The following is a 27,494-nucleotide window of genomic DNA, read 5'->3' on the forward strand; positions in this document are numbered from 1 at the left end:
TGTTTCGTAAAATACATTTATAGTTAATTTTCCGGTCAATTTTCTGAAAGTGAGACATTTTTATCCGAATAAAAAAAAAGTTATAAGTACGGGACATATGGTCAATAGATTTGAATGGTACACGTGTAGAAGGATCTGAGAATGTTTTTATGTGGATAGGTTTTAGTTAGTCGTGTGGCATCACAGCATTAGCATTTGTTTTGCGATTTAGGCTTAGCGGTGTTCAGTTGTAATTCGTTGTTGTGTGTGTGTAATAACTTGAATATCGTGAAAACGTCGGTGATGGAAACTGCCGTCGACAAACTAGAGGCATTGGTGAGTGGTTTCTAACCTTCATTGGTTTAAAATACATTTCATCGACGTGATAAATGAAACATTCGGTCGTTTCTGTCTTATTGCCGCCGCCGTTATGAAAGACAAGGATAGGCGGGAAAAGGTGCCATGATCATGTCATCCCAGTCGCCAAACCAGTTTAGGTTCTTTTCAACTCTTTTTTAAAGTACTCGTGAGATCGGTATTCAATGGCCTCATATTTTTGCCTACGATTCATCGTGACCTACATATATATTGTTTATTTGAGGTTGTATTTCCAAAGTATTTATTTTTATAAAATTATTGTAACTTGGCTACCATTTATCCAACCGAAAATATTAGAATTATTGCCTCATTTTGAGAAATCAACAAAACCACAAAGTGAGATCTGTTCTGTGGTTTACTTTCAAGAAAAATTACGAATTTGTAATAGTAAAATCCTTATACGAATAGGGAATACCGTATTTTGGCGACACGTCTTGGCGACAGAAGAGCAACCACTTACCTTGTTCAGGGTTAAGCCAGGTTTTCCTAGGAGCAGGTTTCTATAACGTGTGCAGTGTGAAAACTCTTAATTGGTGGAAAAACCTGAATTGCAGGGTTTTAATCAATCAGTGTTTTCCCGCTGCAGAAATTATACTTCTAGGAAAACCTGATTTTAGAATTCGAAAATACAGGTCACTGCTTCGGAGGACCAGTGAATACAGGAACAGCTATAGTATATTCCGTTGCCGATATTGCAACTTCTCTGCGCCAAACACATCCGGTGGCTCAACGAAAAGTCACCGGGGCCGTAACTGACGCTATGGACGCTGAAAAAAATAAACATTAAACAACATAAGGTACTGAGATATTAAAATGAAACATTTTAAACTAAATAGAAAACCCAGAATATTTTAAATAAACACGGTCCGTCCTTCCTTTTACATGAATGGTAAATACAGTGGAACTTCGGTTAACAAGCTTAATTCATTCCGCCATTGTGCTCATTATACGAATAGTTTGTTATTCGAATCAAACTTCCCTATAGAAAATAATGATAAACCGGGTCACGATCATTCATATAAAAAAGAATAATGAAAATGACGTTCAATCAATAATTCAGCGCAATAATAATACATAATACAACGATGACGTAAAAATAAACAAACATAACAGCCATAATTAAACACCATTATGATAATGTTTGCCAACTAACTTACTCTAAACGACGAGAAAGGGGCAGACTATCGTTTAGGACGATTTACAGACTCGCCATTATTTGCGAACTTAGTCTTTTTTGCGTGAATTTCAAGAAGAACCTTATCCAATGACACTTGCTTTTTCCTCTTTTTTTAGAATGTCTGCGAAATGGGAAATTTCAGTGTTTGTTGGACAGATTCATTGCTCCCACACTGCTACAGCTTTATTTGGGTGGTTCTTTGCCACTGAGTTTTGCACAGATTCCCACATTCTACACATCTCTCTAATCTCATTTTATGAGAGGGTCTTCTGTATTTCTCAGACGAGATACCCCGTCCATAAACTCTTGCTGGTGCTTGCAAAAGAGATCCATAACTTCATCTACCGCCAACTTCTAGACATTTTCCACCAATAGTTCTTGAATGCCATCCTCATGCACCTCCAGTCTATGGTCTTCTCCAAGCACACAGCCTCCTCTAGAAGTAGGGGCTCCTGTACATCTTCTAGCCCCTCAAAGTCACGTTCAATAATGTAATCAGCCCACAGTTTTCCCACGAAAATTAATGAAAACTTTAAGTGTACATACGCTTGGCTACAATGCTGCTGCACCTAGTTTCGTATTGTAAATATTTGAACATGTGTTAATTTCCCGAGTGAATCATGCTTACCAGAGACTGTAGGGGAGAATATTACCTAAAATTCCGTAGCGTGCGGGCGAAAGCAAAATATAACCCATCAGTTTAGTTGTGATAACCTCAAAATAAATAAACAAAACTCAAATTTTTGTGGGTGGGATGCGAGGCAATCATGTGCCATTATGTTGGCCTTGGCAGTGTATCATTGGGAAAAAGTCGCCAAAATTGGCACTAGATTATATAATAACTGTTCTGTCAGAACTTATTATACTACCACTATTCACAACTGCCAACTCTCCAGATTTTGGCAGAAAATTAGATTTTACATGAGCTTTCACATTGTCATGAAATCAATGACTGCTGTCATCGTTAGGGAAAACACCCATAGAGGACAGCCGTGATCATTTCCATCAAGCAGCTGTAAAAAAATCTTGGTGACCGCATTTAAGCAACTGGCGAAGACGTGACTTTGTTTATGTAGCGTTTATCAGCAGTCATTTATCAGGGGCATGAACTTGATTGCCAAAATTCCTGTATAATCGTTATTGTATTCCATTAATATTCGTGCAGTAGGCACAAGTTTTTTCGTCAGCAGCTTTGTATTTTGAAGTTTTTTTTAAAAAAATTGTTTCCTCTGATTAAATATGTCGTCTTCAGTAAGAAAATATTAAACTTTAAGAGCTATATAAAGCTTTTAAGAGTTCATATATCCAAGGTTATCAATCGCTGATAGCATATACGAAAGGAAACTTATGTTTTATGAACAGTACGTAGTTGTGATTTCTTTATTCTGCATGGAAAGACGGACATGGAATTATATTATGCTCGGGAACAATGCAGAACCTGCCTTGGGGTGGAGAGGAATGAAACTTTTTCTTAATTGATTAAAATAAATTTTTTTGATCGAGTCTGAGTGTCGGGGGTCCCCTCTGGAGAATCTCCGGATTTCTGGATTCCAAAAGTTGGCACGTCTGACTATTGCTTCTGGGGCTTTATAGATAGGAAGTGTGAAGGTTCAAAGCGGCATTCTTTTTCAGGGACTAGATATGGAACGAATATTTGTCAGCTATTTAGGCCTTTTGCTAAATGTTTCGTTTGGCCAAATAATACTTAGGTATTTTTCCGAAGATGTAAGTCTAAGTTTATCAAACTAATTTAAGAACTATATATACACCTTAGAATACTATCTCTACATCTCAGAGACATGTAAGTCAGGCATCTTCAATGCATTGCTTGCATGCACCACGTTGCCCCTAGTGCTCGATTCTTGTGTCTGATTTCGTTCTTGCGAGCACTTCATCAACATTTCACAGGGCACGGCACGGGTCACTTTTTCCACTTTTTTAGCAAACAAACATGACCTCTGTCTTTCGCGCTTTTCTGCTGTCTGTGTTTCTTTTATCTTTAAGAAGGGGGAAGTGTGATAGGTGGTCTGAAAAATTTCCACCCCATTAGCAAATTCTATAAACACATGCTCCCTACCACGTAGTTTGAATTTTGGTCTGGTAAAATGTTTAAAATCTGTCAGAGTGAAAAATAGTCTTACTCAGCTCTATTATATGATAAGGATGATTTTTCTTTTACTTCAAAAAATGTTGTTGAAATTGAATGGTAATTTCATATTGATATAAATCTTACGTTTATGTCTCTCGCATTAGTGATCCATAGTATATCCAGTGAGACTTGGGGAGGGGGAATAGAGCCAGGAAACAAAAATAATTTATAGGAAAATAATTGTTCTGTCCCATAAAATACAGAATGTATTGTCATATAACAACCTTTATTCGTATTAAAATGTCCCTGTGCCATACCTCCCTGGCAGTGATTTTGACGATCTGTACTATTTAACGTAAAAAATAACATGATGGGGAGAATGTGGTAAAGGGTTTAAATTTAATAGATAACTTATTAAATTTAACTTAAAACCAGGGGTCTGTCCAGACTTTTTGCACAGGGTCCTGTTTTTGTGAAAATGTACCTTATTTTTGTGAAAACGTTCAAAATAGCAGTGAAAGTAATACTAATTAAACAGCAACCTCATTTTCCTATTTCATTTCATTTTTATTATCATTTTCCTAGTTTTTGATGCACTCACAGCTTGTGTTTCTGGCTATATATATGCTTGTTGACGCATCGTGCTGGTGTTGAGTGATCACCAAATTGCACCCCTTGGTCAATCCAGGGTCCCTTATCAAAAAATGTAGAACATATTTTGCAAAGAAAGCCAGATGCAGAAATGCTGTAACATAGCCAACTGTGAAGCTTCTCAAAACGTGCGATGTTCAACAAATTCGGTACTTTTGGACCCATTTTTCTAGCTTCTGTAGATGAAATTTTCTTTAAATCCGGCTCTACCGATGAATTCGTAGCATCTTTCAGCGCTTCCGATAAATCAGCAATGTCTTCCACCGCTTTCGACGAATCGGTAATGTCTTTCGAAGAAACGGAATTGTCTTCCGCCACTTCCGATAAATCGGTCATCTCTTCCGCCGCTTCCGACGAATCGGCAATGTCTTCCGCCACTTCCGATAAATCGGTCATCTCTTCTGCCGCTTCCGACGAATCGGCAATGTCTTTCGAAGAATCCGAAATGTCTTTCAGCGCTTCTGATAAATCGGTAATGTCTTTAGGCGCCTCCGATAAATCGGTAATGTATCACGCCGTTTCCAAGGTTTCGACAGCGTGGTTCGTAACCGATGAAGGAAGCAATGTTTCAGTAATTTTTTCCGGGTTAGCACAATTGGAATTATCTGTATCTGACGTCTTTTTGGTGACGTTTTCAGATCCTCGTTTAAAAAACGATGTTATGGAGCTGCATCCCCGAACGTCAGTTGGCCGTATTTTTTTAATGTAGTAATCACTATTCCTTGAATTTCCACCTGTTGGTGGTCGACCACGCTTCATATTAAATTTTCAAAAATGAAAGCGCATAATCCAATTCTACAATAAGCATCCACTACACCGATTTTACGACTAACAAGAGGTTGTGATTCAAAGACCATTTGAGGAGAAGTGCAGGGCTAAAGCGTTTGTATAATGGCATAGGTTGTGCGATAAAATATCGGACGCGGTCAATCCGTGGTCAACCAGCGGGATGTCCTAACAAGAAGACTAGAAACAAGGAAAGCCCTCTCAAGGTCACGCTCTTTCTCCGATCGCCTTTTCAAGGTCATGTTTTCCGGTATCCAACCAACAACTTCTATAGATAAGATTACTCATCTATGGGAGAGTGGGTGGTGGTGTTGGGCCAACAATGCATGCTTAAAAAAAAAGATCAATGGCTTTCTATTACGACTAGGGTCATAACTGATAAGAATTTTGTCGCACAGCAGTCGCAAAAGTTCGTTTTTTACGACGTAATTTTCATGAAGGGTTCGTTTTCTGGAATTTTGTGATGGATCCGTTTATTATCCTCCAAATTTTGTGACACATCCTTTTTTTACCCCCGGAATTTTGTGAAGGGTCCGTTTTTTAGCCCCGGAATTTTGTGAAGGGTCCGTTTCTTAGCCCCGGAATTTTGTGAAGGGTCCGTTTCTTAGCCCCGGAATTTTGTGAAGGGTCCGTTTTCCGGACCCAAATTCCGGCTGGACAGACCCCTGCTTAAAACTTCATAACCTCTTAACTACAAAAACTTTACTTTAAATCATAGTTTCCATTCTGTTGCGTTGGTTGAGTTTTTGGAAGACGTAACAAATTATCCTAAATTATTTTTTTCCCATTATATATTTAAATGATTTGTGAAAACTTTCATTATATTTTGAAGCATATCTTCATGTGCTATCTCTAGAAGCTGATATAGATGGAAAAAAATCTTAATTATTTATGATAATGACGTAACAGAGTGGACATCTGACAGAAAAATCTGGTACTAAAGACATAAAATGAATATCAAGGCATTTTGCAAAAGTCAAATCCAAAATTGTTGATTAAGAATTAAAAATAAACCTTTGAGCTCATAAGTGTTATCAGATTTAATCTGGTATGAAAATATATTTCACAAATGTCTGTAACAGAGTGGACATTTTTAAATGGGAAAAACTTCGGGACACGCACAAAAAATATTTTTTTTTCAAAATTTTATTGTCAGTTTTATTCATCTATGACACATATATAAAATGTGATTCCAAGTTTTCTGAAACAAAAAATTCTGTGTTTGCACCAAGTTTCTTTAACACTTTTTTGAAGCTGGGACAGCCAGATTTTGACGTTTTGCTACAAACAATGATTTTTTATAAGAATTAGATACCATCTGAAACAAATTAAGAAACACTGCATGACAGAGAATTAAATGAAGAACTTGAAAAAAAAATTAAAATTACCACCAGAGTGCTCTGAAATTTGGTAAAAAAAAATTACAAAGTCTCGGAAACAGTTTGTACCAGGGTTGGGGTTTTGGGCGTCCAAAACTGGTTTTGGACAGGATATGTGGGAAAGACTGTCTAAAAGTGTCGGAAACTGTCCAAAACCTCCAAGTTTCAAAATGTTATGTGGAAACCTTTGGTTGTTTGGGTTTTTTCCCATGATAGTAACATATTAAAAAAAATACTAGCAGAAAATAAAACTAACGAAATTAAAAATATTTAAAAAAGGTGTCATTTGGTTTTTTTCTGAGTTAATTGTTTCACCAAATTTATGGTTTTAGGCTGGAAATCTGATAGTAAATAAATATCACTCGTATAACTGTTGAAATAAACACTGTTTTAAATTTTTTAGCTTGTTGTAAATGTTATTTCTACTTCACATCTTATTTTTCATGTATGATTATGACGCAGGTACTGTATTTAGGACTGTGCTTGTCCATAACCCTGCGGAATCTGTCTATACATTTGTCTTTAAAAAATACATTATATTGAAGGTACCAAATACGCAGTCACAGTTATAATCATTTCATTATTGTGAAACTAAACATAAATATTATTTTTTATTAGATATATCACTGTAATGATGTGAATAAATATCAATGGTGTAGTGTTTGTTCATTTAATGCAAATTGTTCTATTTTGACTTTTCAAACTTTTTCTTTAAATTTTCAAGTGAACTTTCTATTTTACATTCTCAATTTTCAAAAACTAATTATAAATAAAGGAAAATATATCTGAAGAAAATGAGGCCACTATGTAGCACCTACACATGACTAACAGAACACAATTTCACAAACACTGATTATGCCTACATGATGATAAAAGACTTCAAGACCCAAAATTTTTGTTAAATTTAAATTGTTGCTCTTATGAGGCTAGAAGCTAATATTTCACCGATTAAATTCAAGCTATATTTACAATTCTATCACATGGGCGTCTTGGCATAGATAAGTCAGCTAAATTAATTATGTGTTATCAAATGTTAAAAGGCGCAGCTGCGCTTGATTATTAGTGTCCGATTATTACGTAAGTTTAATTTCATTCTGTAGTCATATCTTGCTTTTTTCTAATTTTCATATGTGACAAATTTCTATCCCGTTCTTGTATCTTTCATGTTATCTAATATTAACCTCAATAAATCTAATATTTAACCAGAAGACAGTTCAGTTTTTAATTGTTTGATAGCCTGATATCAGTCATATATCCCTTTGCACATACTGTTTTGAATTTCAAAATTTTATTATATATTTAATGTAATTTTAATAATATAATATAAAGTTTATTATTTGATTATAGAAGTTACCTCTTCATCAAATTGCGAAGTTTTTCACTTATAGTTATAAATAGGAGGTTTTGGACAGTTTGGCAAAAACCACAGTATTTACTATGGTTTTTACCGTACTGTCCAAAACCTTGCCAACCTTGGTTTGTACACTTTGGGAATGGCCATGTATAAAATCATCCAATATAGGGAGGTATACAATACAAAGAATTTTCCCAATCAAGAATCCACAAAATGATGAGGGAGAGGACACTGGTTTTTTTAATGAGAAGTAGAGGCTCACAAAGCATGTTCAGATCAGTTGTAAAAGGAATCAAACTTTATAATCTTATTAAATTTTGGTTTCCATAGTTATACTGGTAACATTTAACATGGAAAAAGGAGGGAGACCGGGAAATCCCATATGGACTGATTTTTGGTGTATAAAAAAGGGGAAAAAAACAATGGCCAAATATAAAATTTGCTCTCATATCATGGGAGGAAAAGTAGAAAGAATGCAGGGCTCCCGCTCGTCCTGCTTTTCCTACTTTTTGGTAAAATGTCCTACTTTTGTCCTACTTGCTCGGTTTTGTTCTACTTTTTTACCACAAATCCTATCGACAAAATTTGTGTAATTGATTTTAATTGAGCAGGAAATCATTGATATATTGCCAAATATTACAAATGTTGAAGACTGCAATTAATGATTTGCCAAAGCCGAAATTGTATCATTTTCAAGGTTATTTGGGAGGGGGTGTATGTGGACCATTTGGTTTATTAATTTTTCATTTGCTTAGTTTGAGGGTTCAACAAGTAGAGTAGTCATTAAAAACTTCTGGCTGAATTGAAAAATAATTTTGTATTTATTACTTCATGGTCTTGGACAGTAACTAACATTCATCATTTAAAATTATGGTGCAAATAGGTGAAACAGTAGTTTGCATTACAAAGCAGTTGCATACATAGGCCTATTCTAGGTTTGGTGATTCTGATGCCCCAATAGTATTCAGTTGCCTTCTGTATTTTTGAGGCATGAAGAGGCATAAACAATAATTACAATGCTCAGCAAAGAGCTAGAAATAGAAGTGCTCCATTTCTCAAAAATGATTACACTGGCATTGAACAGTAAAATGTGAACAAATTCCTTTAAAAAATGATGGACAACACAATAAAACTAGCTGGTTCACCTTGCCTTATTTATATCGGATCATGTAATCTACACATTTTGCACTGTGCTTCTGAAAGTGGTCTCGAAGGAGCGTCATTCCTAAAAAACGTACATTTTCAAAATTTGCTGTGCATTGTCGAAGAGAGTTGACAAGCTCTGCACTTTGGAAGACTTCGAAAAAGAATGTAATATGTATGGGAAGAGACAGCAAAGAATTATCTGTGGTTGCTAGTGTACTGTTTTGGCCAAAAATTGGTTTTGTAACCAATTTTGTATTGTCATTTTGTATTGGCTTGAGTCAATCTTATAGGAAACTGAAATAGTGCTATGAAAAAAAAAAAAAAGTTAATTCAAAATTAAATTTTTTTTGCAAAAAAAAATTTTTTAGGGATTTCTTTCCATTATCATGCTATGATTATGTTGTCTAAGGGGGGTTACCCTCCCCCATCCTACTTTTTAGTCCTGCGTTTTTCTACTTTTTCTCATTTTTTGAGTGGGAGCCCTGATTCAAAGAGTATAAGAGTGAATGAGGTGACTATCATTGTTTACTGATAAAAGAAGAGCATTGACGAAAACCGATAAGGGATATTAAAAAGGAAGTTGGATCTAGGTTGGCAGATAACTTTGGCTCTGACCCTAAATCATTTTTAGATACTATGTCAATAATGGAAGTAAGGTGACAGTTGGCCCCCCTTGGATAGGAGGGTCTAGGTTAGAGAGCAATGTTGACATGTGTAGTGCTTTCAATGACTTTTTCGCATTGGTTGTTACCGATAATGAAGGTAAGATGGAAAAACTACAGCAATTGTTGGTGAATGAAAGAAATGATATGATTGTTCATGGATGCACAGCACATTGGATGAACTTATTGGCGCAAGATGTAACTCCAGCATCAATTACCACAGAAGTATTTCAGAAACCATCAACAAGCAGCATTACTAAAAGAATTTCCGGACACAGTGAAACCTCAGTTGCCTAATGAAACACGATGGAATAGCCAAATAGAATGCATGTCCACTTACATCAAGAATAGGCCTGCATTTCTCCAAATTCGCAAAAAACTTGAAAATGATATCTGCTAAAATTCTGAGACTAGTGAACGATTGCAACTTGTTCAAACAAGTAAAAGAACTCCTTCGGCAGCTGGAACCTATAGCCAAAACTCTAAACAATGTACAGATAAGGCAACATTAGCACATGCTTGTAATTAATGGTTAATATTGTTAAATTGTCCTGAATTAACTCCACACAGAGATATGATTTCAAAACGAATGAAATTGGCATTGCAACCAATTCATTTTTTGGCATTCATGACTGATCCAGATCATAGAAATGACGAAAAATTTAGTGAAGAACAAAAGGAGATGGCAAGGGAGTGGCTCATACATGCCATGCCAAATGCTTTTCACTCCTGATTGCTTATGAAGCAAAAGAGGAACCATTCCACAACAAAAGATATAAAAGCTAAATTTTGGTGGAAGGCCAATAATAAAGAAAGGAATAATAAAGAAATCAGTTGTCTGGTGCATCATGAGGTGAAATTGCATTCTATTCCTTGTAGCTCTGCATCGATGGAGTGAATTTTCTCAAATTTCTCACTTATTCACAATAAACTAAGAAAGAGATGGTGTGCAGAAAGCTGCAAAGCTTGTGTTTTGTTACAGGGTGTTAAGAGGACATAAAGACCTAGATTGGTAGACCGTCACATTACATTTTTGTGGTGATTATTTGATTTTGCATTTTAAAGAAATCAATGTATTCCTATGTTTTCTATCTTATAACAAATTTTGCTATGCCATTATTAGACTAATTGAAGGAAAATTATTGAACTTATTTTGATTTGATCTTTACAAAAATATTTGTCATTCATTAGGGAATTGAAATTATATAAAATTGAGCTCTGTTGTCAGTCAGAAATTCTACAACGAGAGAAATTTTAGTTTATTTTGATAAAAATGTATTTAATGTGTTTCAGTTCTTTTTTATTACCACTAAGAGCTTACAAGATTACTTTTTTGAAGATTAGTGATAATCAGGTGAAATAAAAATGAAGAATAAAGTCTTATTTTTTAAGTAATGGCGGAAACAGCAATTTTTTCCTTCTGCAGGAGGAAAAAGCATGGATTTTTCCTAAGGTGGTAAAAACCGCGGGAAAAACATGTTTTTACCAGGACAGTAAAAATCGGTAAATACCATCAACCCTGGTTAAAATATATTTTAATACTATAAATAATGCTTAAAAATATAATAAAATAATTATAATTTAATAAAAATTTGAATCACTTTTTAAAGCTGCATAAATAATTTTATTTGATTGGAACAGATATTTTTTCATATCTGAAATGAATTTATTTAAATCGCGACAACCCTGTTTTTGACAGCAATCAGAAAAGGCATTTTTAATTTTCAGTCCCAGAATAATCATAACCTAACTGCATTAAAATGGGACGTATCAAAATAGTTTTTATTAATGCACATGCTAATGAACATTGTTTTATTTTCCATCAGGTTCGTAAAGCTGAGAGTGACTTGAACTGCCTCATGTGTAAAGCAGAAGTTGATTTGTCGAGCAAGGCTTCAGCGGGGGCAGGAACGCAGGTTTGTAACTAAGCGGGAATTCTGGGAACTTTTATTGTTGACTCTGGAAAGCAGTAGGTGGCCAGGCGAGGTGTCCCAGTGAATGTTTTCATTACCTCCTCCTTCTGGCTTAGATGCTTCTAGCCTTCTCAGCTAGCTTGCCTTGATGCAAAGATGGTGTTGGATTTTGACGTTAGGACGTTCTGTCAAAACCTCAGAGCAACCAAGCCCCCATACGAGTGCCCCGTGAAAAACTGTGGGAAGATCTACAAGAGTTTCTGTGGAATACAGTTCCATCTCTACAATTATGATCATGATAACCCAACCAGCCAACACTCAGTGAATTCCCCAAAGGTCAGGCGTAAAAAAGGGAGGTGGCATCCTAGAGCAAACCGGCGTTCGCCTACACCTCCCGAGCCGGTTTCTACTTCGACCGATCTGCTGCGATTCACAGAAGCGCAGAAGACTGTGGAAGTCGATCTAGATGGCCACGTGCATGAGCTAGACATTAGCGAACCTCTGGAGTTCCTGTTTTACGAGGGTCCCCTTCCTGAAATGCGACAGGAGGAAGAAAAGCCTAAGGAAGAGAAACCAGAAAAAACCCAAAAGTCTCAGCGAGGTTCGTCTCAGAACCGCAAGGAAGCCCAGCCTAGCAACAAAGATACCAAGCTTCCGGAAGCTTCTTTCAAGATTCTGGACGACTACGATCCACCGGATGCTTCGCCAATGCCTATTTCATATTACCGTTTCATCGAGAAGTCAGCAGAAGAGCTTGATGAAGAGGTAGAATATGACATGGATGAAGAGGACTGTGCTTGGCTGAACATAATGAACGAAAAGAGGGCCAAGGAGAACCTTGGGGAGGTGTCGATCGACACTTTCGAACTTCTGATGGACAGACTTGAAAAAGAGTCTTACTTTCAGAGCCAAAACTCTGGGAAAGATCCCAGCCCCTCAATCGACGAAGATGCGGTGTGCTGCATCTGTAATGATGGGGAATGCCAGAACTCTAACGCCATTCTTTTCTGCGACATGTGCAATCTTGCAGTTCATCAGGAATGCTATGGCGTCCCCTATATACCTGAAGGACAGTGGCTGTGTCGTCGATGTTTACAATCCCCATCTCGGGCCGTTGACTGCGTGCTGTGTCCAAATAAAGGTGGTGCTTTCAAACAGACTGATGATGGTCGTTGGGCTCACGTTGTGTGTGCTCTGTGGATTCCTGAGGTGTGCTTTGCCAATACGGTTTTCTTGGAGCCATTGGACAATATTGAGAACATTCCTCCGGCTCGGTGGAAACTCACCTGTTACATCTGCAAACAGCGGAGCGTTGGGGCTTGTATACAGTGCCACAAAGCCAACTGTTACACTGCATTCCATGTCACCTGTGCTCAACAGGCAGGGTTGCACATGAAAATGGAAGCCATAAGAGACAGCGGAATTAACGGTACATCATATAATGTTCGGAAGACTGCCTATTGCGACGTCCACACTCCAGTCGATGCAGATAACACCGCGGACGAGGACTGTGGACGGACTGATTCCTACAAGAAGGCTAAAGCAAAGGCCAAATCGAGGGAAAAGATGCGCAAGGCTCGCAAGATCTTAGCCGAGAAAAGATCAGCCATACCGGTTGTCTCTCTGCCAACGATCCCTCCGGATAGGTTAACAAAGATATCAAGTTTGGTTTTCATGGCGAAGAAGCAGTATTTCCTGGACAGGTTGCTAGCCTACTGGACGCTGAAGCGGCAGTCCCGCAACGGGGTGTCCTTGTTGAGGCGGTTGCAGACCGCCCAAGTGACGAGACGCGACCCCACGCTGGACAAAGACGCTGGTCCTCTGGGCGAGCAGCTGCAGTATTGGCAAAGACTCAGGCAGGATCTGGAGAAAGCCAGGCTTCTCGTTGAACTCATCCGCAAGAGGGAGAAGTTGAAACGGGAGTTCGTCCGAGCCCACCAGATGGTCGTGGAGATGGAGATACAACCCCTAATCGTCAAGCTAAGGGAAGTCGTTGAACACCTTAAGGAGAAAGACCTCAACCTTGGCGAAATATTTGCAAAACCAGTAGATCTGGTAGAGGTTCCTGATTACCTCGATTACATTAAGAATCCTATGGATCTTGATACCATGATGAATAAAGTAAATTCATACAAGTATGATTCTTTTGACAGTTTCGAGAATGACTTCAGCCTCATGATAAAGAACTGCATGACATACAATTCAAAAGACACTGTTTTCTACAAAGCCGCTCTAAAAATGAGAGAACAGGGTAACATCGTTCTGCGGGAGGCAAGGACCAGGATAGAGCTGCAGGGATTCAATTTCAAAACTGGGTTGCTGAACCCTGACGGAGACCAGAAGCACTCGATCAGCAACACTGTCAAGAAGGCAGTCAAGGTCCCTTCCCCGAGTTCGGATCTGCAGGATAGCAGGGCAGACGAAATCAAAGCTCTCGAAGAGCAGCTTAAGACATTGGTGAACAAGCTGGAGGCGACCTCCAAAATAAAGCAGAGCAATTCGAGGGGAAGACGGTCAAAGATACTGAAAATGGAGATTCTGAAGCTCAGGCGGAAGATCGCTGTGAAGTCCTCTGTGCAGCGTCGATGGAAGAGACAGAAGATGGAGAGCATGAGTGAAGAGCAGTCGGATGCAATGGAGGGTGCCGGATTATCTGGTCCGACAAGAACGAGGTCTTCGAGCAAGAAGATAGAATGTGACACTACGGCTTCTGATGCTTCTGTGTGTGGTGGAGAAACGTCTCATTCCAAACACCCTGCGAAGAATTCAGCCGATCCAGTTGTACCAAAAAAGGAAGACATTGCGAAAGACAGAGACCGTTCGTTATCTGCAAATACTAAATTGCAGACGTCTCCTACAAAAAACCGCAGAGGAGCACCGATCAAAGAAGCAAACGAGTCATCGCAGGATGACGAACCATGTCCTGTTAGGCCAGGAAGACGTGGTCATAGGACTTTCAAAAAGGCGTCCACTCCTCCTCCACCTTTGCCGCATTCTGATAAGGAACAAGAAAACAAGCTTTTTTCATCCATTAGTCCTCCTGAACTCTCAAATGTTTCGCCTTCGTCTGATGTGTCTAGTATCCCTAAGCAGGGTAGGGCGACATCACAAGAGGCATCACCTAAAGGTACTTCTCCACCTGTTCTTAAACCTCAGGTGTCATTGCCAGAGCAGGGTACGAAGAGATCCAACAATGCCAAAGAAGCACCTGACCATAAAAAGAATGAGTCTGTGCCACAAGTAAGAGCTAGGGGGCGCCCACACAAATTGTCACGTAATGCATCATCCAAGATCAAGGCGGCAGATGTCAGTTCCAAAAATGAAGAGCAGGTCAAAAACACAAAAGATACAGAAACCAGAACCACAAAGTCTGTTCGATCTCAGTCTCGCTCGCAGTCAGAAAGCGACAGTGGGAGCGTGACACCTCATAGGAATCTCCGTAAAAACCGGTTGTCCAGCTCGAGTGCTGCTGATTGTGAAACTAGTCCCGGCAAGAAACGGAACAGTGGCGCATCGTCATCGGTGAACGCTGCTCCGTTTCCAAGCTCGGTCCCTCAGACAGACAGCTTCAAGGTTTACCGTTCGAGCAGCCAGGATCACGCTACTGATTCTGACAACAATACTGAGACTAGTAGTGAATCCGTCAGAAGCAGCTGTGGCTCAAGCTCCGAAATTTCGTCAGAGGACGAAAGCGATGCAGAAGGTACTCCCAAGAAAGTCTCCTCCTCTGACAAACAGGGTGGCTCCAGAAACCTCACTCAGAATGATGGTGTCTCGATGGAGTGGAATGCAGAGGAGCAGCAGCACCTGATCCCGCTGCAGCCACTGGACTTGGTGTGGGCGAAGTGCCGGGGTTATCCCTGGTATCCCGCTCTCATCATCAGCCCGGACATGTCCAGCTCAGGTCATTTCCACAACAGGGTTCCTATACCAGTCCCACCGAAGGAGGTGCTCGCCCTGAAAGACAACTACACCGAAGACGTGTTCCTGGTGCTCTTCTTCGATACCAAGCGCACTTGGCAATGGCTTCCTCGGGACAAGCTGGCTCCATTGGGGGTCGATTCGGCCCTCGACAAAGCCAGGCTTGTCGAATCGAAGAAGGCGGCCGAGCGCAAGGCTGTCAAGAAGGCTTTTGAGAATGCCATTTTGCATAGGTGCCGGGTCACTGGCGAGTCCACATCAATATCTGGCGAATCTAGTAACGACAATTAAGGAAGGAGTGGGGGAAAAAATCAAGAGAGATGTAAATCACTGTACATAATATCATATGTGGCGTTATTTTCTGTGTTTTAGATTCCTAGCTCCAGCATTAACGGGAAAAAACTATGTGTCCTGTATTTCGTGGAGAACTAGATTTCATCGATGTCTTCCTTGTTGCCCTATACATACATATTTGTTGAGTTCAATGGACGTGGCATATGTGGTCGGCACAGAACTGTATAATTACCGCAACAACAACATGCCTTATTAAGCTGCAAAGACATTATTTGGCATCTTCCTGTAGAACTCGTCAGCTTTGGTCAAATGGCCAGCCATTAATCTCATAGTAAGTATATATTTAGCTTACTTTGAAGCCTGTTGTTGTGTGTTTTATACTCTTGTGTTTTAGCGCTGGATTTTATTTTATTCTTCCCTGTAATGAAATGCATTTGTTCCGTCCCCCTGGCTGCCATTGCTTTGTTAGAGTAGTTTTCTTCCTACTTCGCTTGTTAATGACCATTATTATTTTATTATTGTAGCAGGGCTTTACAAATCCCTGATCCGTCATTGTGACTTCAAACTTAACATTGGCCAAAAAATTTATGTCAGGGTGTCTACCTTCATGGGAAAGCCACGAATGGAGAAAGAAGCTCACAGATTAGTTTTACAATAAATTATTAAATTTTTCCCAGTAAGGCCCCAAATTTCCCGTCTATTTCATTGCCAAAAATCATGCTCCAATATCTATCAGGCTTTTCAAATGATAGATACCTGTAATCGTGTGGTAGGTGGATGGCTGAAGGTGGTTTTCTGACTTTGAAGTATGAATGCAAGTCAGTCGCTGTTTAAAAAAAAAAGTCACCACACTGAGCAAGCGGCAGAAACAACTAGAATTTGTATTCTTGATCATCCTTGTGCCAAACATCGACCAAATGTTTCAGTATGCAAGCAAGTGAAAAGATCTGATTCACCAAATAATGAGTGTTAAATCGCTAATGTCGCCAAATAATTCCAGAATAAGAAAAGTTACAGAATTTTTGTGTGGTGGACACTGTATGTGTAATCATCAAATTTGAATTTCAGGACTGCATAAAATTCTTAGAAATTATGAGAGCGTGTCGTCTATCAATACAGAAGGTTTGTTAAAAAGTACCAGACCGTAATTCTTCGTTTGGTGCACGTATGTAGGCAATCTTAGTGCACATGCTTGAATTTTTACTTGTTGGCAGACTGCTGATAAATGAGGAAGTGTAAGTGGACGCGTTGCATTTTAGTTTGTGACAAAATCACAGGAAAATCTTGAACAAGGCTACTGCATTAAATTTTTTGTGAAACTTGGTGATTCTTGAGTGGAAGCAATCCGTAAAATTCAATAGACCTTCTGAGATGAAGAAATAGGCACCAGACAGATAAAGGAGTGGTACTACTACTTCAAAGATGGCTGTGCATTGATGGAGAGTGAATCACATTCTGGTAGGCCCTCAACATCTAGAAATGAGATCGTTATTGGCGATCATGATCAGAGAACTCGCAGGCAAAGTAAGCCTTAGCATTGGATCAGGAGATGCAATGTCAAAGTAATGCTGACCGTCTTTTTTGACTCCAGTGACATGGTTTATTAGGAGTACTACCAATAGGTTCAGCATTACAATTGGCAACTCATTTATGATTATTGCAGTAGTATTGTTCAAGTTTTTTCAGCCATTTCAGCAAAAATGAAAATTTGACAGCGTGCACACTTCCTTCCTCCTTTGCCGTGTGCCATTGAATTGCAGTTTCTGCAGGCAGGAAAAAATTCAAGCATTCACACTAGTATTGCCAACATACCACAACCAAACCACACACCTCTAGCTTCATTGGTTCAAGCACAAAAAATTATGTTCAGATACTTTTTGTACCAACCACGTGTGTAAAAAAACAAATGAGTTAGAAACTTGGTGAAAAATAATTCTGCTCGAGATGTATCTTGAGCGAAATAATTTTTCACCTGACAAATTTTGTATACAAAACGCTTACAAAAAAAAAACCACTCGTCTATAGTGACCTACCCCTTTGATAATATTCGTAGGAAAATGAAAGAAATGATTGAAGCTGTATCTAAAAATATCATGATTCTACTTGGGTTGGTTGGAGTAACTAACCATTTTTAGAAATATGTATTTTTTTTTTTTTTTTTTTTTTTTTTTTTTTTTTATGGTTTTTGCATAGTTCTTTTTTTGGAAGGAGGGGGGGCTGAGCCATTAAAATGATAGGGTTTTTTTCCTCATTTATAATGGTATTTTTCAGGAACTAATTTAACTCATATTAAAGATATGAGGCTAGAATATTCTCTTGAATGTAAAAGAGCCAATCACCCCATTAAAAAGTCTCGCCACAGAGAACAACATGCCTACGACAGTACAAATAATCAATCATTACTCTCATGAAAGAAAAATTAATTAGAATGTGATGAGAGAAAGAAATATGAAATTGAATGTCATGAAATAAATATTAAATTGATACTATTTCAGTATTGATGGTGGTGCACGTCTTACCTGAGTGGTGATAATCCTGAAATAGGGGAAAAGAAAAATGAGAGATAAAAAAAGCAATAATGAATTTGAATTTGACCAGATCGATAGGGTAGTACATTGAGTGTTGTCTTTATTACAACAAATTAGGGTACAATTACATAGAACAGAGCGCTTGAATGAAGAACATGATATTTCTTTTCGCATAATACCAACACTTCAACCAATCATTGCGAGGGAGAATTATTAAATCAAATGGCTTCTGCTGTTAGGATTTAATCTTTCAGATAATTGATTTTGAGTATTTATGCAAACTAGCTATAATACCTGGCGCTGCCCAAGTTTTCTTCAATGAGGCTTTTTGGATCACATGATATTTCCCTCTTTCTTTAAGGGACATGCAGACCGTGCCTAAGGTAACCAATATGAGGACTTCCTGCGCGACTCATGAAAGAAACAAATCTAGATTTAAAGAAATGTAGAAATGAATATATATTTTTTCTTTTTTTAAGGGGTGCTAAATATTTCGATTTCCCCCCCCCCCCCCCCCCACCACTTGAACTTCAAGTTGCCCATCTGCCTGTTTCAGCTTCCAAAAATGTACTTTTTTACAGGCCCATAATTAATTTTAAAATATCCTAACCCTATGAATTTATGCAGTTGAATATCAAAAGGCAATACAGAGACATTAATGTTCATGCTTGAGAAGACATACATAAAAAGTTGAAATCAATGTCATTGTATTGATATCCAACTCAAAAAAGTAGGTCCTGGATAATTACTTCATATTTAATTTCCTGAGCTTCGTATATCTCTAAGTGAACTCATATTTCAAAAATCAAGAATTCTGTACAATTTTTAAAATTATTCATGTGACAGAAAATCCCACCAAATTTCTGCATTTCTACAGTAAAATCTGCAATTTTAATACTGATTTCTATGAGGATCACCCTTTGCCTGACCCTCAAAGCGATTATGATGTCTATTCAAAAAGCTCTCGTTACTGGAAGGATTGAAAAAAGTGGCAAACAATTATAAAGGCATAAACTATTATACATATATACCATTATAAAGGCATAAACTATTATACATATATACCTACATACAGCATTGAAGAAGTGACAAACCATTGTGAAGGCATATACACGTCTGAAACACATTGCTAGGGAACCACGGTAACCAAAGTAAACATTCTGAAAGTGATTGTTAAGGCCCAAAAACCATTGTTGCCCCTGGGCATTTGCCCTGCTCGAAATTTTAAAGTAGCCTATCGTTGTCGTGTCCCATTTGGTATATATGCAAAATTTGGTGACAATCAATCTAAAATTGAGATTTGCATAGAGAACATACAGATGCATAGACAGAAAATCAATTTTATATTATGCAAATAATGTTAAAAATGAAGTGATGAAGCTCTTCAAACTTTCTAGAATAAAAAAAAATTAGGTACCTCAGTAAAATTTATGGCAATTGGACACGTCCTTCGTGATGATGATAACGACACATGTTGTATGGCATGACAATTACACTTTGCTTATGGTTAAAAAAATTGATGGAAGATGGCAGCACTGTAACAAACATTACACTGAAATACACTTCATGTTAGTTTCATGACACATACACATTTTCCACAATGGTTCAGGTCTGCTTCAACCACCTGCTAAAATCTCTTCATTGAAATACAGCTGTGGGCCATGATCTGGTGTGGAGGAGGACAGCGCCGCCAATTAGAGATTTAAAAAAAATCAGACAAACACCCCCCCCCCCCCCCCCTGCTGAAATGTTTCAACTGCTGATAAAGAAGGTTGCTGTTTAAATCATGAGCACACTTAGAAGCACCTGTCCATTATCAAATCCTTTATGAATCGTACAAATGGTTGTCCTAATAACAGATCAATACCAAAAATTCTGAGTTTTCTGTCTATTTCCTTAGTAAGATATTTTTTACATTACATCATGTTTAAAATGCATGTGCACAAATTTTTATTTTTTAAATTTCGACAGCTGAATCCTTTGAAAACGCTGCAGTTATTCAATGAACTGAAGAACGAATATGCATTTCTCATGGAACAATGTGATAAGCTGAAAAACGAGGAAAAGGTTAGAAAGATTCTCTTCATACATCTGCCATTTTTGTAAAATTTTGTATTGAAATGAATATGAGCAATACCTATAGTGTACAGTCCTCCAACGAGGAGATGAGACTTTGGTGAGGCTATGGTACATCATTTCGCTTTGGGCGGTTTTATTCTTTTGTATGACAGGCCAAACATGAAAGTTCAGTCGCTGACGAGTTATTCTCCATGCGCAGTCATTTTTACCTTAAAGACTTGAGTAAAATGATCTGGCGTTATGTGGCATGTGCAACAAAATTTATTGCAATCCCAGTTTAATTTATATTTTCCCAAGTTAACAGCATAACATATGTTTCACTCGAGCATTTATTACAGTTACTTTGAGTTACATCAACAATTTAAATCTTTTTTCACTGATAAAAATAACACAATGTAGTAATTTTACATTATTAATTATTTTTATTATTTAATTAATTACATCATCTCACCCAATCATTATCAACCTGACTAGAACATTTAAAGAAGTTTGTTTTTACAGAGAGTTGCCGAATTGATCCACAATTAGTTCTGGAAACCAAGTGAATGGAAGATCATTAGAAGTTACGATAATCAGCACGAGCTTGTCTTGATTACAGTGGGGACATCTGAGGTCCTCAAGAGACAGTCCTGGGACAGTAGGTATAACTGGACAGTAGTCTGTCCAAGTTGTCATATGGAAATCCTACAAACTCTTCTTTGACCGACCTCTTCACATGGAAATACTGAAGTCTGATGACTGATAGAAGACTGTATATCCAAGTGTTCCAACACCTATATTACTATGGTGTTCCTCACACAGGGTTGGGTTTCTTCAAGGACAGTGGAAGAAACTAGAAGGAAATAAGAATATCCACTAATTATTGTTTAATTAAAGTACATATAATTAATGATTGTTATTTCATGTCATTGGTTGTGAAATGATAACAAATAAGTGTTAAAAACAATATGTTTGTAATATTTAATTATAAGTGTCTTACCAGTATGTGCGATATATATATAATTTTCCCATAAAGCATTCATGTTAAAACAAATTATTTTAATTACCGCACAAAATGTTAATCTGAATATAAAATACATTATACATCTTAAAGTATAATTAATTGTATTGCATAATTTTATGGTAAAAATGTGTTAAGAACTTGAAAAGCTGATCATCAGCTTTCTACATGATAATGCAATAAGACCAAAGCTGTTGGGAGACATTAGATATAACAGCCAATTGAAATGCTTGGAAAATTTTTCAATTGTAATGCTTTTTAATCATGGTGAGTGACTATCTGCATGAGGGTGATTAGAAGCATACTTGGCATAGTTTCAAATTTTAAATTGCATGGAAAGTTTAAAGATGTAATGAAGCAACTATAACCCATTTCTATGGCATTCAATGTATCAGTGACAGAAAGATTGTGTAAATAGTGATGAGATTCTTTTCACGAATGGATGGGATTTTTACAAAATGCTTACTTGATTCCTTACTTCTAAGTCATAAAATTAAGATATGAAAAGGCCATTCTCTTCCCTATCATTTTTTTATATGCCTTATCCATCCTGAATATTACCTATTGATCCTGAATTCACCCTCATGAGTGAAAGATTAAATTCTAAACAACAACAGGGGGCAAAGAACTGTGGTAAAATTTAGTAACTTGTGATTTTTTTTTTAACTGTATGTGCAAAACCTTATTTCAGTAATACTCTTCAAAGTGCTTTTAATTTAGTAATGTGGTGAGGAAAAATGTGTTAAACATCCAAAATTCACAAAAAATTGATTCCAAGTTGACCTGCAAATTCAACAGTTTAAAAAGAATTATATATATATGTTTTTGGATTTATCCACTCAACTTTGGAACAGCCTAATGGCTGCCATAACAAAACAGGTTTTTGAACTGATGAAAGGAATAATTTATTTTCCGAATTCTTATATTTCTTATCAATAAAAGTAATTTATAGTTAATACATAAATAAAGGACTTTTTATACAACTAATAAAACCTATCAAAATGGATGCTATATATTAACCCTACAATGCATGATTTTTATTATTTTGAGCTGATAATTTTTTCCACAATTATTGAGGCCTTTATAAAGCCAGGAAAAATATTTTTAAAAAATCTATTCCGAATTGTGGGTCGTAAAGAGAAGGTACCGAGGACGTAGTGTATTATCACTTTCCAAATACATAACTACCTTCTTTATGATTTAAAATATCGAAAGAAAAAAATTTTAGTTGCAAACTTCAATGTAAAAAAAAATGAAAATAAATCATTTCGACCCTACAAAGTGCATGATTTTATTTTTTGACAGGTGACAGAAGATTTAAATTTCTTTTTTTACAACATAAACGAGACAAAATGATCAGTGTCAAATTTAAAAAACTTAAATATAAAAAATCAAAAACAGAAAAACACACAACACAAAGTTCTTAATGCATGACAAGAAATGTACAATGAACAAAACATTAGATAAAAAAATGTATGAAAAAAAATTAAACTTGCACATACATAGATAAACACAAACAAGAACAATTTTTTTTTAATTGAAAAAATATAACGTAATTAAAGTGGCAAAGCTAAAGTGAATAAATTTTATTGCTCCTCCTAAAGGTCAAAATAAGAGTCTACATCGTCTATTGAAATTAATAATTTGAATAAAATGATTTTTTAAATGCCGCGTGTGTGGGTATATTTTGTATTTCTAGTGGTAATGAATTATATAATTTCGGAGCTAAATAATAAAAATGTTTGCGAAAAATTTCTTTCCTAAAAATAAGAATACGGTAAATCATATAAGGTCATCCCTATGAATCTTCTCATCTTTTACACTTTTACATTCATTCTTTATAAGCTGAGAAATCAATTGCAGCATACAACCGCTAAAGACTCGCAAATAGTAGCTGTCCTTGGCTTCCATATTCTTTTTGATTACAACCACAGAAAGCCTAAGATGACTGCACTTTGCAAGTTTTACTCATTTTTTTTTTTACCACAAAAAAATAACTGTTAAAATCTCATGGCAAACTTGATAGTTTAACACCAATATTATTGCTTATAGAATATCAACTAATATCAGATAATATTGTTTTTTTCATGCTGCACATTAATCAAAATCTGGTCACTGATTATAATTGGAGAATTATTTGATAGGTGACGGAAGAGGTTCCAGTTCATTGATGTTTCTCACATGTAATACAGGGTGATTCTAAATTCATGGGACAAACTTTGAGAGGTGATATGGCTCCTAAACAAGCATTTTTGATCATAGACTGAGCGGCCGAATTGCAATAGCAAAAGCAGTAGGAAGGAGTGTTTCTAGGTAGTACACAACAGCACACTTCACCAAAAACAAATATGTTTTTCGGACGGATTTACGGCGTCATGTGTCATCAACCATTCGAGGGTGCATTTTCACCTTCGGATTGGATTGGGGTTTGTTTTTTATTGGTCAAAGGACCATCAAGGTTATGCTGCGCTAAACAATGATCAAGCGTTACATTGACTGGTGATAGAATTTGCGTTACCCAAGTTGCACCATGAGAACATTACAATATCCTGCACCCTGGTCACGAGCATTTTGCATACGCTAGATTGGCCTTCATGGGGGGAGAAGGGCATATAGGGTTTTTTTTTAGAACACAAAGGAATCTCTCCCAATAAAATAACGTATAAATAGGAAAAACTTATCTTTATGATATGCTATGTAGGCTACATAACACAATTTCAAAAACTAGGTAATAATGAGAGTGATTCTTGGGTGTTCAATAAATAAATTTTGTTTTCTTTGATTCAGAATTAATATTAATTTATTGATTTTCATGTTTTCTCATAAAAGTGCGCAAAAGCACATTTGTGATACTTGATTAAGATTTTTTTTCAAATTATTTTTAGTAAATTTCATGTAGAATTTTAATGTGTTATATGAAGTAATATATATGTGCAGACCTCTCCCAATTTAGGCGGGAGACACTGGATTTTTCATCCTTCCTCCCGCTCTCCGGATTTGTTAAAATTTCTCCGGATTTTGGCAGAAAATTAGACTTTACGCGAGCTCTCACGTTGTCGTGGCGTCAATGATTACCGTCGCCGTTAGGGAAAATACCCATAGAGGGCAGCCGTAGTCATTTCCATCAAGCACGGCCGTAAAAAAAGGTCTCTGTGACCGCATTTAAGCAACTGGCAAAGACGTGATTTCGTTTTCGTAGCATTTATCGGCAATCATTTATCAGCAAAGCTCAAGATCAACCATAAAAGCTCAAGAATTTCAACAAGCAACTATAATCTATAGCGATAGCCTTTCAAGTATATATGCAATACAGAACCCGATGACCATCCATGCTATGGCTTGGGAAATTCGGCAGGTCCTCCACAAGAACCCATAAATTCGCATATCTTGGATCAAAGCGCACGTGGGTGAGTGGGGGAACGAAGAAGCAGACGCAATAGCCAAAGCAGCGACAATCAATGGCGCTCATTTAATTAAAATATTATTACCATCATCAACAGCGAAACAAAAGGCATGAAAAGAAATACTCAATCTATGGCAAACCCGATGGAATGATGCCAAAACTGGAAGAAGTGTCCACAAAATAGTACCAGAAGTTTCATACAACGTAAAAAATTGGAGCAGAGAACTTGTATTTTTTACAACCAATCACAGACCTTTTCCAAATTACCTTCACCGCTTCAAAAAACGAGGAACAGATCATTGCCTTTGTGGTGAAATCGGCACTCCCATCCATTACTTGACAACATGTACATTAACTGCACATCTAAAGCACATGGCTGTGCCCGCTTCTGAAAATGATCAGAGATATTTTTGAAAACAAAAGTAGAATAAATAAAGTCAAGAAAATAATTAGATGGATAGAAGACAATGAAGACAAAGTGATCCCATGGACGCCTTACCAGCCTATAGCACAAGTACAAATTGCACCACCTCGCCGCTCACAAAGAAAAAAGAAACTGATCAACTACAAAGAAGACTGACTGATAGCACAAGACGAGTATAATGTCATGGAAATCGAACCATTTAAATTGAGGATGAAATCGATTATGAATTTTATCTGATTTATTATTGATTTCAATATGTGATTTAGGACTTTATATTCAAATTAAGATTTAATATGGAGTATATAGGATTATATGTTTGATTTACGATTGTATACGTAGATTTGTGATCTCGCAATTGATTTTATATTTAGATTATGATTTTACACTTAGATTATGATTTTATAGTTGTTATGATTGTAATGTATACTTTTTTATGAATAAATTGCCAGAGGTATCCATTCCGTGTGGACAATGAGCCAATATTGCCATATGGCGATGTGGCCTGGGTATCTTTCGGTTTGACGGCAATAATTTATCAGGGGCATGACCTTGGTTGCCGAAATTCCTGTATAATCGTTATTGTATTCCCTTAACAGCCGTGCGGTAAACACGTTTTTTCATCCGCAGCTTTGTAATTTGAATTTTTTTAAATTGTTTCTTCCGATTAAACATCTTCAGAAAGAAAATATAAAACTTTAAGCTACGTATAGCTAAATATAAAGCTTTTGAGAATTCATATACCCAAGATTATCAATCGCTGATAGCATCCACGGAAGGAAACACTTATACTTTATGAACAGTATGTAGATGTGATTTCTTTATTCTGCATGGAAAGACTGACATGGAATTATATTCTTCTCAGGGCAATGCAGAACCTACCTTGGGGGGGGGGGGGAGAATGTAACTTTTTCTTAATTTATTCAAAAATGTTCGTTTTTTTTTTGTTTTTTTTTTAAATGAACTTTTTTTTGATCGAGTCTATGAGTGTCGGGGGGGTGGTATCCCAGTTGGGAGAATCTCCGGATTTCAAAAGTTGGCACGTCTGTATGTGCTACTAAATACCTCAATTAATCCTTTGAAGGACGGGCATTTTTCCAAAAACCCGTAATAAAAATGTAGACAGCTGCACCCACTATCAGGCCACCCTCCCATCAAAGAAGAGTTATATTCTATTGATTCAACATATTTACTCTCATCAGGACAGTTTCGTTTTTATGTAGGAAATTCTCTTGCGACATCTTAAATCATCAACGTTACTCCACTCCCAAGGGGGGTTGTGACCAACACTTTAAGAACCACTGTATCAAGGTGAGGAAAGAATAGAGGTGAAATCAATAGAGGAAAATTGAGAGGAAATCAATAGAGGTGAGGAAAGAAAACTCTTTGAAGATAGTCATATTTTAAAAGCAGCCGAATTCCTGGGACCGGTGCTGCCAGGGAGGCTTTGTAATCTGACCGGAAGAGAAGTCTGATATTATCGAGAAATTCTAGAATAATTGTATATACATCCTTCCGGTGTATGGATGTATTATAATTTTCTTCTATTGTGTCTTCTATAGCTATAGTTAAAGTACTGGTGTAGGCTAATAGTTATTTGATATAATAATGCCATTTTCATCATTGCTAGATGATTGTTGCATTGCTGAAAATTTAATTTTTTTATATCCCGTTTCATGAAGAGGTTGAACTAAATGCTGTGTCGCTTTTTACTCATTTTCCAGCGTTGAGTTTTTTTTTTCTTTTAGTAGCACTGAATGCGTAGGGAGTACTCGCGATTGATTAGAGTATCTCTATGGGAGGAGGCCCTTACATTGTAATTGCAGCAAGTAGGGAACTTGAGAACATGTGCAACAGGTGTTGGTGACGCCCCTAGAAGCCATGAAGCACATTTTTACTGGCCTTCCTCTTATTGACTAAAGGGTCCTGGGAACTCAAAAGGTTAAGAACCCCCACCCTGTTCTAGATGTTTTGATTTTGTACTGGGCTTTACTCTCATGCTTGGAGTGATCACCCCATACTTCATTATCAGTTATGTCTCTTTTCAAGTAACTTCATCTTCCTAAAATATTTATTGTGATTATTGTTTGCATGTGCCCAATTTCTTTTGTTTCCTCGTGATTCATTTTTGTGTATTTGATAGGAAACGTACGAGCGCTTGCAGAACCAGATGGAAGGAGTCTGCAAGAAGATGCAACTCATGGAAGACAAAATGGGTATAGACATCGGAGGTAATGCCAGGGGCATCTTCACTCCCCTGCCAAAGAAATCGAGCCAGCAGTAAACACGTTCACAGCATTTTGTAACCTCATTCCAGTTATGTAACATCTACAT

At 37.1% G+C, this 27,494-nt stretch overlaps 1 protein-coding gene across 1 annotated transcript; it reads left to right on the top strand.

Annotated features, from left to right (window-relative positions):
* The first annotated feature begins 202 nt into the window (after positions 1–202).
* Br140 (bromodomain-containing protein 140) lies at positions 203–27,346 on the top strand. The gene is made up of 4 exons (XM_089232284.1): positions 203–315; positions 11,428–16,060; positions 20,229–20,324; positions 27,304–27,346. Exon 2 carries the CDS (start codon positions 11,671–11,673, stop codon positions 15,724–15,726), a length of 4,056 nt encoding a protein of 1,351 aa, XP_089088410.1. The 5' UTR covers positions 203–315; positions 11,428–11,670; the 3' UTR covers positions 15,727–16,060; positions 20,229–20,324; positions 27,304–27,346.
* Positions 27,347–27,494: the final 148 nt, after the last annotated feature.

Source organism: Pholcus phalangioides, unplaced genomic scaffold (assembly GCF_987345545.1).
Source record: "Pholcus phalangioides strain wild (caught in Gottingen) unplaced genomic scaffold, Ppha-v1.0 ptg000005l_1, whole genome shotgun sequence".
Lineage (NCBI taxonomy): Eukaryota > Metazoa > Arthropoda > Arachnida > Araneae > Pholcidae > Pholcus > Pholcus phalangioides.